General features: G+C 45.3%; 1 protein-coding gene across 2 annotated transcripts in view; it reads left to right on the top strand.

Annotated features, from left to right (window-relative positions):
- Positions 1-17,210, top strand: part of SLC5A9 (solute carrier family 5 member 9) — a 47,684-nt gene that overhangs the window by 20,467 nt on the left and 10,007 nt on the right. The window contains exons 8-14 of one of the 2 annotated variants that reach the window (XM_073357777.1): positions 607-812; positions 1,304-1,439; positions 2,762-2,869; positions 3,599-3,664; positions 4,348-4,498; positions 5,755-5,923; positions 7,617-7,832. In XM_073357777.1, the coding sequence (XP_073213878.1) occupies positions 607-812; positions 1,304-1,439; positions 2,762-2,869; positions 3,599-3,664; positions 4,348-4,498; positions 5,755-5,923; positions 7,617-7,832 (1,052 nt within the window). The remainder of the gene's footprint in view (positions 1-606; positions 813-1,303; positions 1,440-2,761; positions 2,870-3,598; positions 3,665-4,347; positions 4,499-5,754; positions 5,924-7,616; positions 7,833-17,210) is intronic. The other variant, XM_073357778.1, reaches the window with a different exon arrangement.

Genomic DNA, 17,210 nt, shown 5'->3' with positions numbered 1-17,210 from the left:
TGAGCCAAACAAGGTGTTGAACGCCTTTTGCTCCCTTTGGGAGTTGACGGAGCAGCTTGCTGGATCAGATCCTCAGAGTCAAACTCTGCTCTTGTGCCCCTTAACTCCTTTGAGTTTCAGCCATCTCTTCTGCTTTCCTCTAGTGGAGTTACTCTGGATTTACAAAGGAATCACTGGAAACAAAAACGGACCCTTAGCACTTTGCTCTAAGCCCTGCCTACCAAACAGTAACCCAAATGCTGCCTCCCGTGGTTTCATGTTTTCCTGCCGAGGCTCTTCCAAAGGGTTTTGATCAGCGACTCTGGCTTCCAGGGGCACTTTCTTGCCAGTCCGGGTAATGATGCCACTGCTAAGGGAATTCCGCGGTGCTGATGCTGTCTCCCCCAGAATGCACTGCAGAATTCCACAGATCCCATTCGCATCCCAGCGTCTCTGGGTGCAGTCCTGCTACCCCCATCACACACGCCAACTGGGCCACGAAAACCTATGTGAGAGGACAGCAAGGAAGAGAGGAGGGGGAAAAAAGCGAGGAGGGGAGAAAACAAGATGGATGAAAGACCTTGTAGCAGGGCATCAAACCTAAACCACTGCCTGCTTCCTTCTCAGGGTTTGAAAAAGTCGGCTGGTTTGAAGGACTTAAAGAGAAATACAGCACCATGATACCCAGTGTCATCGTCCCAAACACCACCTGTCACCTCCCACGCGCTGACGCCTTCCACATGCTCAGGAACCCTGTCACTGGGGACATTCCTTGGCCTGGGCTTATCTTCGGCCTCTCTGTGCTGGCTACTTGGTGTTGGTGCACTGATCAGGTAAAGTAAGTCTCTTTTCTCTCTCTCTTCTCCCCTTCCGCCTTTCATCCCAGTATCTTCCTTTCCAGGCTGCTGCACTGTTCGCAGAGTCAGTAAAATGACGAATGTGTGTGTCCGTCTGTCTGTCTGTCTGTCTTTGGGGGGCCACTGCCTCTGCCCATTCTTTCCGCTACTCAAGCTTGTGCAGCTCAATGCTTCTGAGTGTTGGGGGTGGGGGGCTTGTTTTGATGGTGGGGAGCAGCTATCATCACCATGAAGTGATGCCTGTGAAGGACAAAGGAAAATTTCCTGCAATCAGACCCTCGCTGGTGTCAGCAAGAGCGAACCATGCAACAGAGATCTGCAGTGCAGATCAGAGAGGAGAATTTTCCCATAGGCTTGCACAGTGCTTTGGGATCCTTTGAGATGAAAGTATCCTGCATTAGATGATGACTCTGTTTTCTCTCTGCAGGGTTTTCTTTTAACACTTTCCATTTTTATGCTGACGGCAGGTTATAGTACAAAGGTCTCTCTCTGCCAAGAACCTCTCCCATGCCAAGGGTGGATCAGTGCTGGCGGGTTATTTGAAAATGCTCTCGATGTTTTTCATTGTCATGCCTGGTATGATCAGCAGAGCTCTTTACCCAGGTAAGCTGCTGTTCCTTACAGTTGGACTGTTCGTGGGTTGTGAATACAATGTCCTTGTGTCAGTGCAGACCTGCCAGAGCTCAGCAATCTTGTCCCAAGGTTTATCTCCAGATAGTGCTCACATCCGTTAGCTATTCAGATGGAGCTTCCCAGCCCCTGACTCCACTTCCAGGTTTGGGGTGCTGGTTTAGGACACCTGTGGCAGAAGCCATTGGGAAAGTTGCAAGGGGCAGGTGTCAGAATGCCATCTTGTGGACACTGCATGTATCTAATAGGAGACAAAAGGGAGTAGGCTAGAGAGAGACATGGAGACATAGGGTATGTTTAGACTGCACCCTAAGCCCAGGCTCTGACTCAGGTTTGAGCCAACTCCCCCTTCCATCCACACACAAATCTGTCTGACTCAGGTCAAGAAGTACTCAGGACCCGGGTCCTAGAAACCTCCTACTGGGGGTGGATCAGAGCCCAAATCCTGCTGTGACTTGGGTCCTAGCCCTGTCAATTTGTAGTGTGGAGGCAGGTAAAGCCGCAAACCCAAGTCTGAAGGTCTACATAATGCAGTATGGACATGTCAGCACATCCAGCAACTGTAAGCCCAGGTTTACAATGCAGTGTGGGTGCTCAAGCATGGGCTTGGAAACACTGAGTCCACAAGCCCAGGTCCCACAGACCTGAGTTTACAATGCAGTGTAGACAGACCCATACAGACTTTAGGGGCAGGTCTTTGAGTCAGACATGGAATCTGGTTTGTTCCATTATGACGTTGATGTAATAGTAAAAAGTATTTCACCTGAGTCACCCTCTTCCTCCCGCTTTGTCATGGGTTCTGCGGGGTAGGCCACTGTGAGTCCTCAGATTCTCACTGTTGCTTTGGATAGGATTGCTGTGAAGGGGGAGCCAAGCTGGACTTCAGTGCATGTTTCCTCTGTCCTCCTCTAGTGATGGCTGGGCCACAAAGAGAGATGGATGAGCTGGCTCTTTTAGCATAGTCAGTCAAGACTCATGCGTTTAGAACCAGATGTCCCAGGTTCAATCCCAGCTGCCACCAACCCATCTAGGGGTGAAGCATTCCATCTGCTCTGAGCCACGTTTGCAGTGTGTCATCATGAGGCTCCACCTTTATTTGGGGACCCAAAATGTTCTTTGGCTCCCATTGCTATAACTTGGAAAACTCTGTTCTTGCTGTTTTACTGACTTATATTAAATAATAAGGTATCAAGAAATCCACTCCTTTAAGACAGTTTCCAATAGCTGGAGTAGATATGCCACAAAGGAGGTTTAAGCTGGCTTGTTCGGTTTCTAATCTTTCCTCTCTGCTACAGATGAAGTGGGATGTGTGGACCCGAAAGTCTGTGAAACCGTCTGCGGAGCTAAAGTGGGTTGTTCTAACATTGCCTATCCTAAGCTCGTAATGGGACTCATGCCTGTAGGTGAGAAAGCTGTATGCCAAGGGGTATGGGCTTGTACTAGTGCTGAACAGCTGAGTCCTTGGAATGAAGTGGCCTTTTGAGCTATCCATATGAGGAACTAATGCCCTGCAACTATCAGTTGGATTGGTAAACAAATTAAAAGATAGCAAAGTTTTCTTTTCCATTATGTAGCAGGCAAGTGTGTATGTGTGTGTTTGACAAACAGATGGACAAATAGATAGATAAATAGAAGTAGCCGCACTGAACGGAAAAGAATAAAGTGTTTGCTATGGCAAAATATCAAAAGAAACCAAAAAAACCAACATATTTTTCAAAAAATGTTATGGAAATTTTCCAATTTTTCAACTAAAGTTTTTAGTTTTCACATTTTTAATTGAAAGATTAAAATTCTAAAGAAAAAAATGTTCCTGGAAATTTTTTATTTTGAATAAAGGACATTAAAAAAAAAAGAATTTGACCTTAAACAATTTTGACCTTTATATTTATGACTAGCTGTCATAAATATAAAGGGAAGGGTAACCACCTTTCTGTATACAGTGCTATAAAATCCCTCCTGGCCAGCGGCAACATCCTGTTACCTGTAAAGGGTTAAAAAGCTCAGCTAACCTGGCTGGCACCTGACCCAAAGGACCAATAAGGGGACAAGATACTTTCAAATCTTGGGGCGGGGGAAAGGCTTTTGTTTATGCTCTTTGTTTACGTGGTTATTCTCTCTTGGGTCTGAGAGAGGCCAGACAGCAATCCATCTTCTCCAACCCATCCTAATCCAAGTCTCCAATATTGCAACCAGTAGAGGTAAGCCAGGCAAGAGAGATTAGTTTATCTTTTGTTTTATGTGAATTTTCCCTGTGTTAAGAGGGAGGTTTATTCCTGTTTTTGCCCAGAGAGGGATCCTCTGTGTTTTAAATCTGAATACCCTATAAAGTATTTTCCACCCTGATTTTACAGAGATGATTCTTTTACCTTTCTTTTTTTTTAATAAAATTCTTCTTTTAAGAACCTGACTGATTTTTCCATTGTTCCAAGATCCAGGGGTTTGGGTCTTTGATGATTTTATAATAAATTGGTTAGGATATTATTCTCAAGCCTCCCCAGGAAAGGAGGTGTGTAGGGCTTGGGGGGTATATTTTGGGGGAAGACGTCTCCAAGTGGTCTCTTTCCCTGTTCTTTGTTTAAAACGCTTGGTGGTGGCAGCATACTGGTTAAGAAGAAGGCAAAGTTTGTACCTTGGGGAAGTTTTTAACCTAAGCTGGTAAGAATAAGCTTAGGGAGTCTTTCATGCGGGTCCCCACATCTGTACCCTAGAGTTCAGAGTGGGGAAGGAACCCTGACACTAGTTCTAAAAAGTCAAGATGGGCCTGGACCAGAGCCACAGATCCAAAGAGCTCTCTGGACTCTGTTTATGTTAATCTGCAGCACATGATGCAGGAGCTAAAAGACCAACGATCTGAACCAAATTTTCCTTGTTGGTTTCCCAGGACTACGGGGTTTGATGATAGCTGTGATGATGGCAGCCCTGATGAGTTCCCTCACCTCGATCTTCAACAGCAGCAGCACGCTCTTCGCCATAGATATCTGGCAGCGGATCCGCAAGAAAGCCACGGAGCAGGAGCTCATGATTGTTGGCAGGTCCTCTCACTTCCTTATGGCTTCACTGAGTGTTTTAGGCAGAGACCATTTTTTGTTGTTATTTTGATGGCAGGTCTTAAACTCTCCAAAATGTCCTAATCTGGGCTCCGGGATTCATAGATTCCAAGTCCAGGAGAGACCACTGTGATCATCTCATCTGACCTCCTGTACAGCACAGGCCAAAGAACTGCCCTGAATCAATTCTTATTTGAACAAGAGTGTATCTTTTAGAGGGAGGGAAAAAACAGGTGAAAATTAACATGCATATTAATGAAAAAAGTAAAACCTGAGATGAGTTATGTTTCCCAACTTTACCTGGAGTAGATTCAATTACATACACAGGCTCAATTTGCCACTGAACTGCAGAGACTATTTCTTCTGTGTTCTCTAAATGTGTCATAGACTCCTGTCCTAAACACAATCCATAGTGAAATCATGGCACCCTCTATTGGCAGATGCCAATACTGCATTACACCAAGGCTGTAAAACAGTTCCCTTCCCACTAACACTGTTAATAATAATCTGCAGGTCTGTAGAGCCTTTTATCTGAGGTCACACATATTAACACATCAAGTAAGCTTCAAAACATCCCTGTGAGTTAGGTGAAGGATAGAGAGGGGCGAAAGCAACATGGCACACCAGCTTAAGGCAGAAATGAAGGAGGATATTGTATGCCACTGAAACTTCGGTGGGAATTTTATTAAGTAGGAGGTAATGACTTTGTTGGAATTTGGTGAAGGCACTAAACACCTCTACTCTTCTGAAAGGTGGCTGTGGGATTTTCATGATCACAAGTTGTCAGGGTCTCTGTCTTATCCAAGAGAGAGTGCCTTCAGCAGTTCTCACTAAAACCATGTCAGGCTACTGGGGCAGTAATGGGTCAGCTAGCCCTGAGATTGCCAGGCACCGAACCACCTGTACCACTTCTTGCAGCACTCTGGATTCTCCTCGGATCTCTCCCATTCATGTCCTTACAAGGCCCCACACAGCTTAATTTGTGCACTCTGACCAGATCTCAGCAAAGGGTTGTTAGCCATCCTCCTTAGGAGAGTGAAATTTACTTCCTGCTTGCAATTACCAGGAGAAACCTGTCCTAGATTTCACTTTAGATGAGGAATTCACTCAGGGTGCACAATGATTTTCCCTAGAATTCATTGAAAACCCAAGGAAGCTTCTCTTAATTGGGGATTGCATTTCCAGGTGGATTCTAAAGCATGCAGAGCTAATACTCTTTGTTCCAATCTCCGGTCTTCCAGAGTGTTTGTTCTCATCCTCATTGTCATCAGTATTCTCTGGATTCCCATCATTCAGATGTCCAACAGCGGTCAGCTCTTTGACTACATTCAGTCCATAACCAGTTATCTGGCCCCACCAATTACTGCCCTCTTCGTCCTGGCAATCTTCTGCAAGAGGATCAATGAGCCCGTAAGTGAGGAATCAGTGACCGGGCCAGTCTGAATAGTAGTACCACCTCAGGGTGGGGGTGGGGGTGGGTGTTCGGGTTCTTAGTAAACACTCAAGTGGATTGTTGCTTACCACTAACTGGAAAAATTAGAAATCAGAGGAGTTAGAACTGGTTCCAGTCATTTGGGATTAACAATAAAATGATTTTAAACAGGAAATTTCACAGGACAGGATGGTTGGGGGACTGGGACTGATCTATAGAACCTTTCATCTCTAGGCCACCCATTCAAACACAGCCCAGCAAAGCTGTGACTATCATCAAGTGGCTTAGTGGCATGAGTTAGTGGGCCTTACGCCTGTTTCTATTGGATGGGTGTCAGCTTCGCAGAAGCCACCACAACTCGGGCTAATTGGCAGCCTCGGCAGAGGGGCCATGGAAACTCAACCAGCTTTGTACTCCTAGAAGTGGTCCCTCTAGGTCTAAGTCAGTGAGGGGCAAACTTGCACTCCCATTGTCTGTGCTGTAACTGCTCTAAGTACAGAGAGGGCCTTAGGCCTAGATCTTCAAAGGTACCCAGGTTCCTAAATCCCATAACTTTGAGGATCTGGCCTTAGTCTCTAGGAGACAGATCCTCAGCTGGTGAAACTTGTTCTAGCTCCATTGAAGTCTGTCCATCCAGCACCTTTCACGAGCTCGAAATTCGTTTATAAAACACCTACCATGTTTGGCTTCCCTCCAGTCCAATATGCAGAGGTGGAGACTCAAACTTCTACCGTTCCCTTGTGTCTCTCTGTGCCCTCTTCTTTCCACTGTCAGCAAGAAGGGGGAGCATCACTGAGGCTGTTTAATTCCATTGTTTTGAAACTTCCACAGGAGTCTGGTTCTGCTCCAGACACACGCTCAGCCTTTGAGGCAGGAGAAACCCCATAAAGGATTTCCGACTCTATTTCCGATCCTAGCTCAGGGTCCCAATTATTTCTGGAAAATCAGACCTTTTTGCTGGACCCCTTGAAATCAAGATGGAAGTGAAAATGAACCCTCCCTCCCTTTTCCAGTGACAGCCCCACATGAAGCTCAAACCATCACAGAACATAGAATATCAGGGTTGGAAGGGACCTCAGGAGGTCATCTAGTCCAACCACCTGCTCAAAGCAGGACCAATCCCCAACTAAATCATGCCAGCCAAGGCTTTGTCAAGCCTGATCTTAAAAACCTTTAAGGAAGGTTTCTTTCTAACCTTTCTTATGGTTTGGTCTCTCCCCCTTTATGGTGTGGCCAGAATCAAATGTCTCCCCTGGGAAGGACTGCAGAGTTACCCCTGTTTCTGAAGCATGTGGGGCGGACACTGTCTGAGACACACCATTGGACTAGATGGACCAATGGGTCCCAATCCTGCAATGAGATGAACCTCAGTGGAACCTTGCACCCACAGAGAGCCTCACTGAAATCAATGGAAGGACCTTAGCTCAGTCGGGTCTGATGTGTCTGTCTTGCAGTTGGGGCGGGGGGGGGGGATGTGTGGATTACAAGTTCTGAGGGCCATTAAAGGTATCGAGCAAGAATGAATTCCCCTCCCTTGCTGTCCTGCTCTGTTGACTCCATCCAGGAGAGAAGGGCTCATTCCCAGAAAGGGACTATACAAACCCCACACACAAAGATGCTTTCAATGATCCCTCACTTCCTTATGCGTCTCTTCCCATGTTTTCTTCACAGGGTGCTTTCTGGGGCCTCATGTTCGGGCTGGTAGTAGGTGGCATTCGAATGATCATGGAGTTTTCCTATGGGGTGCCCTCCTGTGGCGAGGAGGACCCAAGACCAGCTGTCCTAAAGGATGTACACTACCTGTACTTTGCCCTCATTCTCTGCGTGCTCACTGCCATCGCCATTATCCTGATTAGTCTCTGCACCCCACCAATCCCAGAGGAAAAGGTAAGCGGCTCTCCAGTTCAAATCTTGCAAGCCTCTCCCCATCATAGGGTCCAAGAGGACTCTCTGATCTGTACAGGCCTGTCTCTCCTATTGCTGAGGTCTCAGGGCCTATAATGCACGTCTACAAAGAAGCACCTTTCCCAAGCCCTTCTGTTTTCCAGGGCTCAGAGAATTAACACTGCCTGGGGCTCAATGAACTATTGCAATGGAGTGTGAGTTCTCATGCTGTGTGTACAGCTCTGCACACACACACCGCAGCAGAAGAGAAGGGAGAGAAGGAAGAGAAGTGTGTGTGTGTGGGGGGGGATCATATTACAGTGTGTTGCTGAGAAGCAATTAAATGGATCTGATTGAAGCTTCTGCCCTATTTCAGCAAAGCCCCCATCAATCTTGCAAGCAAACAAGATTAATATCTTTGCAACACTGGCATTTAGAGAAATAACATTCCAGCCCAATGTGATCTAAATTACATTTAACAACATAGTGTCACGGGACAGAAGAAAGCAACTTTCTTTTACTTACTGTATTAAAACAGAACTGTGCATAAAGGTTAAGGTTTTATTGAGTGTCAGCTTAAAGAGATACTGTCAAGTAGTTTAGGGTCTAAGGATGTTTGGTTTACTGAGTGTTTGCATAAAAATTGAGCTCAGGAAAAGGAAAAAAAATATCAAGTGCAACCATGTTCCATGAGTGTTTTTTTAAACGAACTTCTGAATGGGGTCTGGGATATAGAGATTATCTGGGCCACTTGTAGCCCTGGTGTATCTCCATTGTCTTCAATGGAGTTAAGTGGGGGTGAATTTGATCCCAAGTGGAGGAGGATAAAATGACCTTCATAGATGCCAAGGCCAGAAGAGACCACTGTAACCTCCTGTAGACCGCAGGCCATAGAACTTCCCCAAAATAATTCCGAGAGCAGATCTTTTAGAAAAACATCCAATCTTGATTTCAAAGTGGTCAGTGATGAAGAATCCACCCTTCTTTTCTCCATGCCTGAGTGTAAATCCTGCCAGGAATTATGGCAATTGTGTATGAGCAGCGAGTGAATCAACCCGATGGGCTAAACGGTAACCTTACAATCTGCCCCGAGTAAGAGGCGGTGCCCTGAGGCAGGAGCAGAGCAGAGCAAGAATGGAGCTCCAGGGAACACAGGGGCTGGCAGGGGCCATTTCTAGCTCTAGGGGACGTACCCACACTAGTTAGCGCACTAGAGCTAGAAGGGCAGCTGCGGCAGGGCAAGCAGCAGGAGGGACTGACCGCCCAGGTACATCCCTACAGCCTCGGATGGGATTGTACTTGGAGAGGCTAGATCCTGCTGGCACAGTTACACTTCTATTTTTAGCGTGTCGTCTCTGGCAGAGCTAGCGCAGGTAAGTCTCCTCCATCTCCAGCGCAGCTCTACACTCTGAGTCCCAATTCCTTCTTGTCCCTCACTTCCTCACCCCTTTGCTCTGGAGCCCTTGTGGTGGCTCCCCATTGTGCACCTGACCAGCTACTCTAGCCAGTGAGTAAGGGGGCAGTGCAGACAGGGTTCTTCCTTCACTGCCCCACTCAACCCTTTTGCTCACCGTGGGAATCTAGGCTGCAGCCAGTATAACAATGAGTTGGGGAATTAGCGGGGCCTCTGCCTGGCTGGGTCAGGGCTGTGACACTCGATCCCTAACTCGTTTCATTCTCATCTCCACTGACCTCCCCTGGGAAAGTGAATCTTCCACCCAGTGCCTCCTCCGATCCCATGACATGGCCCTTGTGACATTCCCAGAGGTTTGAGTCAGCGGGGCTTGGCCAGGGCAGTCCGGTTGGGTTTCACTAGGATGGGTGGTGGCCCAACAGCCCTGCACAGAGTCGACTGCTTCCCTACATTATCCCACCCCGGTGCTTCAGGGGTATTCAGAAGGGAGCTTTTTCCCTGTCAGAGTCAGTCTGTGGGCTATGTGCTGGAACTGGGCAGGTGGCATGGGAAGTGTCGATAAAGATGGAATTGCCTGTTAAGTGCTCACTGAGCTGAGACCACTGCCTGGACATAGGCCATAGAGGAGTATTCAGATGATAGTGACTTTTAGTTACTGCAACCTGGCTTCAGGGGGATAGATTCTGCAGACTAAATAGGCTGGCCAGGCCCAGCAGCTGGGGGACCCTGCAGCTACCAGCTGCCCAGGCGAGAGCACCCCGCAGCAGCCCAGCCCCAGGGGCAGGGGAACCCTGGAGCTCCCAGGCATTGCATCAGAGGGGGACCCGGGAACCCCAACAGCAGTGGGTGCTGACCCCACCTCTCCCTTTTGTCAGCAATATTTTTAGTGAAAGTCAGGGACCGGTCATGGGCTGCCATGAATTTTTGTTTATTTCCCGTGACCAGTCCCTGACTTTTACTAAAAATATCCGTGACAAAAACTTAGCCTTAATTATATAGCTTAACGTGCTTTTATTCAGATTCTTAATTTGGACATTATGTTAGAAAATGATGCATTTTTTATTTGCTAGATGATGCTTCATTTTTTACTTGTGTTTTGTGTCAAACTCTATTTGGATGGAACTTCAAATTCAGTTAAAATGCTCCAAACCAGCATTTTAAATTTTTATTATTATTAATTTGTATTATAATGATATTTTATTTGTTATTTATTATTAAATACAGCTACCTTACATGTGCTGGATGCATACGAAAAATGTTTTTCAAAACATGGTTTTGCATTTAAAACTAACTGCTTTATTCAACAAAGGCTGCATTATCGGTAGTTAGGGAACTGAACTGATTATTTCTTGCCACCGTATCCTTTAAGATTTTAGAACTAGCTGATCTGGTCCTCTCACACTTAGATTTTATTCACTGATTGAAAGAGACACACAGGTTTTCCTTGGTTTCTTAACTTTGATTGAACCAGTCACTGAACTGAGCTAGCTGAATAAACTGAGATGAAGAAAATATTCTCCCTGCGTTTGTAGAAAAGGCTGCAGCTGTCAAAAGTTGGTTTCGCACTTCATACACTTGTTCCAGGTTCTTAGCCAGTGATGTCCACCAGACATGCTTTAAAAGCTGGCATGTATACGACTTGATGTTATTATTTTTTGCATTCAATTTAAACGTTTTAATAGAGTCATGACAAATTTCGGCCTTAACACAGGTTGTCATTATTTCAAATTTCGTTTTAAATAGGTCGGTTTAAAAAAAAATAAAAATAAATGTATATTTAATTTAAATTAAAAAACAATTTGGAAACCTGGATTTTTAAAAATATTTTATTTAAACATTGATTTTTTTTATGCCCCCTGCCTGGAATGGGTTTGAACCGATAACATTTTTTAATGTTTTTTAATGTTTTTAATAAAGTAAATACTAATGGAAACTGTGTGATCATGTGAGACTTTAACTTCCCAGATATAGACTGGAGGATGAGTGCTAGTAATAACAATAGGGCTCAGCTTTTCTTAGATGTGATAGCTGATGGATTCCTTCAGCAAGTAGTTGCTGAACCGACTAGAGGAGATGCCATTTTAGATTTGGTTTTGGTGAGTAGTGAGGACCTCATAGAAGAAATGGTTGTAGGGGATAATCTTGGCTCAAGTGATCATGAGCTAATTCAGTTCAAACTGAATGGAAGGATTAATAAAAATAAATCTGCAGCTAGGGTTTTTGATTTCAAAAGGGCTGACTTTCAAAAATTAAGGAAATTAGTTAGGGAAGTGGATTGGACTGAAGAATTTATGGATCTAAAGGTAGAGGAGGCCTGGGATTATTTTAAATCAAAGCTGCAGAAGCTATCGGAAGCCTGCATCCCAAGTAAGGGGAAAAAATTCATAGGCAGGAGTTGCAGACCAAGCTGGATGAGCAAGCAACTCAGAGAGGTGATTAAGAAAAAGCAGAAAGCATATAGGGAGTGGAAGAAGGGAGGGATCAGCAAGGAAAGCTACCTTATTGAGGTCAGAACATGTAGGGATAAAGTGAGACAGGCTAAAAGTCAAGTAGAGTTGGACCTTGCAAAGGGAATTAAAACCAATAGTAAAAGGTTCTATAGTCATATAAATAAGAAGAAAACGAAGAAAGAAGAAGTGGGACCGCTAAACACTGAGGATGGAGTGGAGGTCAAGGATAATCTAGACATGGCCCAATATCTAAACAAATACTTTGCCTCAGTCTTTAATAAGACTAAAGAGGATCTTAGGGATAATGGTAGCATGACAAATGGGAATGAAGATATGGAGGTAGATATTACCATATTTGAGGTAGAAGCAAAACTCAAACAGCTTAATGGGACTAAATAGGGCGGCCCAGACAATCTTCATCCAAGAATATTAAAGGAATTGGCACAAGAAATTGCAAGCCCATTAGCAAGAATTTTTAATTAATCTGTAAACTCAGGGGTTGTACCGTATGATTGGAGAATTGCTAACATAATTCCTATTTTTAAGAAAGGGAAAAAAGGTGATCCGGATAATTATAGGCCTGTTAGTTTGACATCTGTAGTATGCAAAGTCTTGAAAAAAATTTTGAAGGAGAAGGTAGTTAAGGACATTGAAGTCAATGGTAAATGGGACAAAATACAACATGGTTTTACAAAAGGTAGATCGTGCCAAACCAACCTGATTCCTTCTTTGAGAAAAAAGAAAAGGAGTACTTGTGGCACCTTAGAGACTAACCAATTTATTTGAGCATGAGCTTTCGTGAGCTTAATCAGGGTGGGCCATTTCCTGGGGTGGGGGGGTGAGAAAACCTGGATTTGTACAGGAAATGGCCCACCTTGATTGTCGTGCACATTGTGGGGAGAGTGGTCACTTTGGATAAGCTATTACCAGCAGGAGAGTGAGTTTGTGTGTGGGGTTTTTGGAGGGGGGTGAGGGAGTGAGAGAACCTGGATTTATGCAGGAAATGGCCCACCTTGATTATCATACACATTGTGAAGAGAGTGGTCACTTTGATTGGACTATTACCAGCAGGAGAGTGAGTTTGTGTGTGTGTGTGGGGGGGGGGGGGGCGGAGGGTGAGAAAACCTGGATTTGTGCTGGAAATGGCCCAACTTGATGATCACTTTAGATAAGCTATTACCAGCAGGACAGTGGGGTGGGAGGAGGTATTGTTTCATGGTCTCTGTGTGTATATAATGTCTTCTGCAGTTTCCACGGTATGCATCCGATGAAGTGAGCTGTAGCTCACAAAAGCTCATGCTCAAATAAATTGGTTAGTCTCTAAGGTGCCACAAGTCCTCCTTTTCTTTTTGCGAATACAGACTAACACGGCTGTTACTCTGAAACCTTTCTTTGAGAAAGTAACAGATTTTTTAGACAAAGGAAATGCAGTGGATCTAATTTACCTAGATTTTAGTAAGGCATTTGATACCGTGCCACATGGGGAATTATTAGTTAAATTGGATAAGATGGGGATCAACAGGAAAATTGAAAGGTGGATAAGGAATTGGTTAAAGGGGAGACTACAACGGGTCCTACTGAAAGGTGAACTGTCAGGCTGGAGGGAGGTTACCAGTGGAGTTCCTCAAGGATCGGTTTTGGGACCAATCCTATTTAATCTTTTTATTATTGACCTTGGCACGAAAAGTGGGAGTGTGCTAATAAAGTTTGCAGATGATACAAAGCTGAGAGGTATTGCCAATTTAGAGAAGGAGAGGGATACCCTACAGGAGGATCTGGATGACCTTGTAAACTGGAGTAATAGCAATAGGATGAAATTTAATAGTGAGAAGTGTAAGGTCATGCATTTAGGGATTAATAACAAGACTTTTAGTTATGAGCTAGGGACGCATCAATTAGAAGTAACGGAGGAGGAAAAGGACCTTGGAGTATTGGTTGATCATCGGATGACTATGAGCTGCCAATGTGATATGGCTGTGAAAAAAGCTAATGCGGTCTTGGGATGCATCAGGAGGGGTATTTCCAGTAGGGGAGTTTTAGTACCATTATACAAGGCACTGGTGAGACCTCATCTGAAATACTGTGTGCAGTTCTGGTCTCCCATGTTTAAGGAGGATGAATTCAAACTGGAACAGGTACAGAGAAGGGCTACTAGCATGATCCGAGGAATGGAAAACTTGTCTTATGAAAGGAGACTCAGGGAACTTGGCTTGTTTAGCCTAACTAAAAGAAGGTTGAGGGGAGATATGATTGCTGTCTATAAATATATCAGAGGGATAAATACCAGAGAGGGAGAGGAATTATTTAAGCTCAGTACCAATGTGGACACAAGAACAAATGGATATAAACTGGCCACTAGGAAATTTAGACTAGAAATTACAGGAAGGTTTTTAACCATCAGAGGAGTGAAGTTTTGGAATAGCCTTCCAAGGGAAGCAGTGGGGGCAAAAGATCTATCTGGCTTTAAGATTAAACTCGATAAGTTTATGGAGGAGATGGTATGATGGGATAACATGGTTTTGGTAATTAAATATTCATGGTAAATAGGCCCAATGGCCTGTGATGGGCTATTAGATGGGGTGAGATCCGAGTTACCCAGGAAAGAATTTTCTGTAGTATCTGGCTGATGAATCTTGCCCATATGCTCAGGGTTTAGCTGATCGCCATATTTGGGGTCGGGAAGGAATTTTCCTCCAGGGCAGATTGGAAGAGGCCCTGGAGGTTTTTCGCCTTCCTCTGTAGCATGGGGCACGGGTCACTTGCTGGAGGATTCTCTGCTCCTTGAAGTCTTTAAACTATGATTTGAGGACTTCAATAGCTCAGACATAGGTGTGAGGTATTTTTTTTTTGTAGGAGTGGTGGGTGAAATTCTGTGGCCTGCGTTGTGCAGGAGGTCAGACTAGATGATCATAATGGTCCCTTCTGACCTAAATATATATGAATCTATGAATAAACCGTGTGATGAAAGGGCTCCATATCTCCTTACCAGGCCCAACCCAGCTAGTATCACTGGAAGGCAGTGTGATGCATTAGAGAGAGCTCTGCTTGCTGCTCAGCTCCTTTGTAAAATGCATCGAGATCTACTGAGGAAAACTGCCACATAAGAGCTAGGAATTATTATTATTCTGTCAAGTGAACTAAAAAAGACATGCCACCAAAAAGCCCAAGAAAAATACCAACAAGTCAGACTCTCAGCTCTGGTGTACATTGGCATAGCTGCATTGATTTAAAATACTAAAACCAGCACTTCAGTGAAGCTATGACGATTTATACCAGTGGAGGATGTAGCCCAGCCACCTTTAATGACTCAGTGCTTTACACACAGAAGGGGAAAGAGCGATTTGTAGCTGATGTTGGAGTGGTACAGTTAATGTGCTGAGGCTTTAAATGAATTACAATCCAAGAACTGCCAGCAGTAGCATTTCTCCCTGCTGTTTTGGACACTCTCCCATCCCTGTGGGTGATTGATGCTGTGCTGGGAAACAAATATGCAAAGAATTTGTTTGGTATGCTCCGAAGTTCATATGTCTTCATTGTAGGTAGTCCATATTGTGTCACGCCGTCCTTGAAAACCTTGCAAAAGAGCTTACAATTAAATTTGAGACGGTGAAGCTGAAATGCAACTGTCAGGTGCCAGATGGCATTTTGGAACAGAAGGATTTATTCTCACTTTGCCGACGTCTCTCAAAGTCCCTCGGGCAAGGAGAACGTGGGGGAGAGGGGCCACGGAGGGAAGGAAATGGTACAGTAACATGGCAATGTTCTGCAAATGAACAGGGCCACCTGGGCTGATCGCCTGCTACACTCCCAAGGCCTGTGCTTGTCTAGAGGCCTAGTGCACTGGGAACTTCAACTGTTCTGCTCCAGAGAGTGAGATTGATACATTAGGTGTCTTGTTTTCCAAGTTGCTGAGTTCCCACAGTGCCAGGTGCAGCCAATGGGAGCTGGAAATGCTCCTTTCCTCTGAAAATCAGCCCTTCAAAAGTGTGCAGAGGAGACACAGGCTCAGACTAAAGTCTGGGATCCAAATTGGAGGTGTATAGACCAGCTTTCACAGGAGAGATTGAGCGAGCGATCCCTATGAGAACACGCTATAGCCCAGTTGTTAGGGCTCTCACTTGGGGGACCTGGGGTCAAGCCCCTCCTCTACATTTGGCAGAGGAAGGATTTGAACCCAGGTCTCCCCCAGCCTGGGTGAGTGAGCTAACCACTGGGCCGTTGGGTATAAGGCAGGCACTACTAACTCCTCCTTGTTATTTGTGAGACAGGACTGACCTGCCTTAGGTGCCTAACTCCCAGAGAGGGTTCACAGTTGTGAATCCTAAGTGGAGGGAGGCACCTTCTGGTAGGCGCCTAACTCCCTTCGGGGGCAGGAGCTTCAGTCATGCCCCTCTCCTCAGCATTTCCTGTTGGCTCGCTTAAGCAGTTTCCTACTCAACTTGTGCTGGCTTTTGTGAATCCCATTCTTAGGCACCTAACGGCCTCCATGTCGTGTGTAGGGAGCCTGGGTGTCTAACGTGGGGCTGCAGCTTCCACTAAGTGTCAGGCGGCCTAAAAGCAAGGCACTGCGACACTGAATCTAGGTCCCCTGAGCAGATCTAGACCCTGCCGCGATGCTAAAACAAAGTGCTCTTTGTAGCTCTACTGATTTTTGCCCAGCTTCCAATCAGAAATACCACCTGCCTTCAGTATTCAAGTCTGTTCTCTCTGCATTCCAGCTCTTCTGCTACACCCAGTCTATTGAGTCAAATACTGTCCTAAAGTCCATGTAAATTATGCTGCTAACTTTCCCCCGTCAGCAGTTGTTGGTTTGGTTTTTTTTTTTGCTTACTCCAAAATAGCTGCCCTGTTAGACATGATCTCCCTTTAGTAAATCCCTGCCGACTGAGCTTAATGAGATTACAGCTCACTAGATATGCCACTGCTGTGTCCTTGGTTTGTCAGTGTTGAAGGCAAGCTGCTGCAGTTGCAGTTTTTAGGACATTGCTGGACATGTAGGACACACGATAAGGCTTGTCCCCAACATGACAGCCTGTCGACAAGTTCCTGAGTGTAAAGGTGAGAGGTGGAGGGAGAATTGGGGCTCAGGGATGCAGGGGAAGGCATTTCATGGCAACTCAGCTGAAAGGGAACATTTTCAAGGCGCCTAATTCCAAATGACTGGCCATGGGAGTTAGGCACTGAACTCCCATTAGTGACTTAGCAACTCTTGCCCCTTAAAAACTTTACTTCTGAAAGTAAAGTTTTTTGGGGGGGAGCACGAAGCTCAATGCACCTTGAATATCTAGGCTCTGCTCTGTAACTTCCCCTTCCTTCCCCTCTCTACCAAACTGGGTTTCTGCCCTTCCCAAAAATTGAGAAACAGATTTCTCAAGTGTTCAGCACCAGCAGCTCTCCACAAAGCTTCGCTTTCATTTAGGCAGGGAGGTAAAGGTCAGGAGTGAAATCTTGACGTCAAGGGCAAAACTCCCATTGACTTCAGTGAGGGGCCAGGATTTCAGACACACACACCCTCCA

This window comes from Lepidochelys kempii, chromosome 8, assembly GCF_965140265.1.
Source record: "Lepidochelys kempii isolate rLepKem1 chromosome 8, rLepKem1.hap2, whole genome shotgun sequence".
In the NCBI taxonomy this organism is placed as follows: domain Eukaryota; kingdom Metazoa; phylum Chordata; order Testudines; family Cheloniidae; genus Lepidochelys; species Lepidochelys kempii.
The sequence above is the reverse complement of the archived record's forward strand: the minus strand, read 5'-3'. Positions and strand labels throughout refer to the sequence as shown.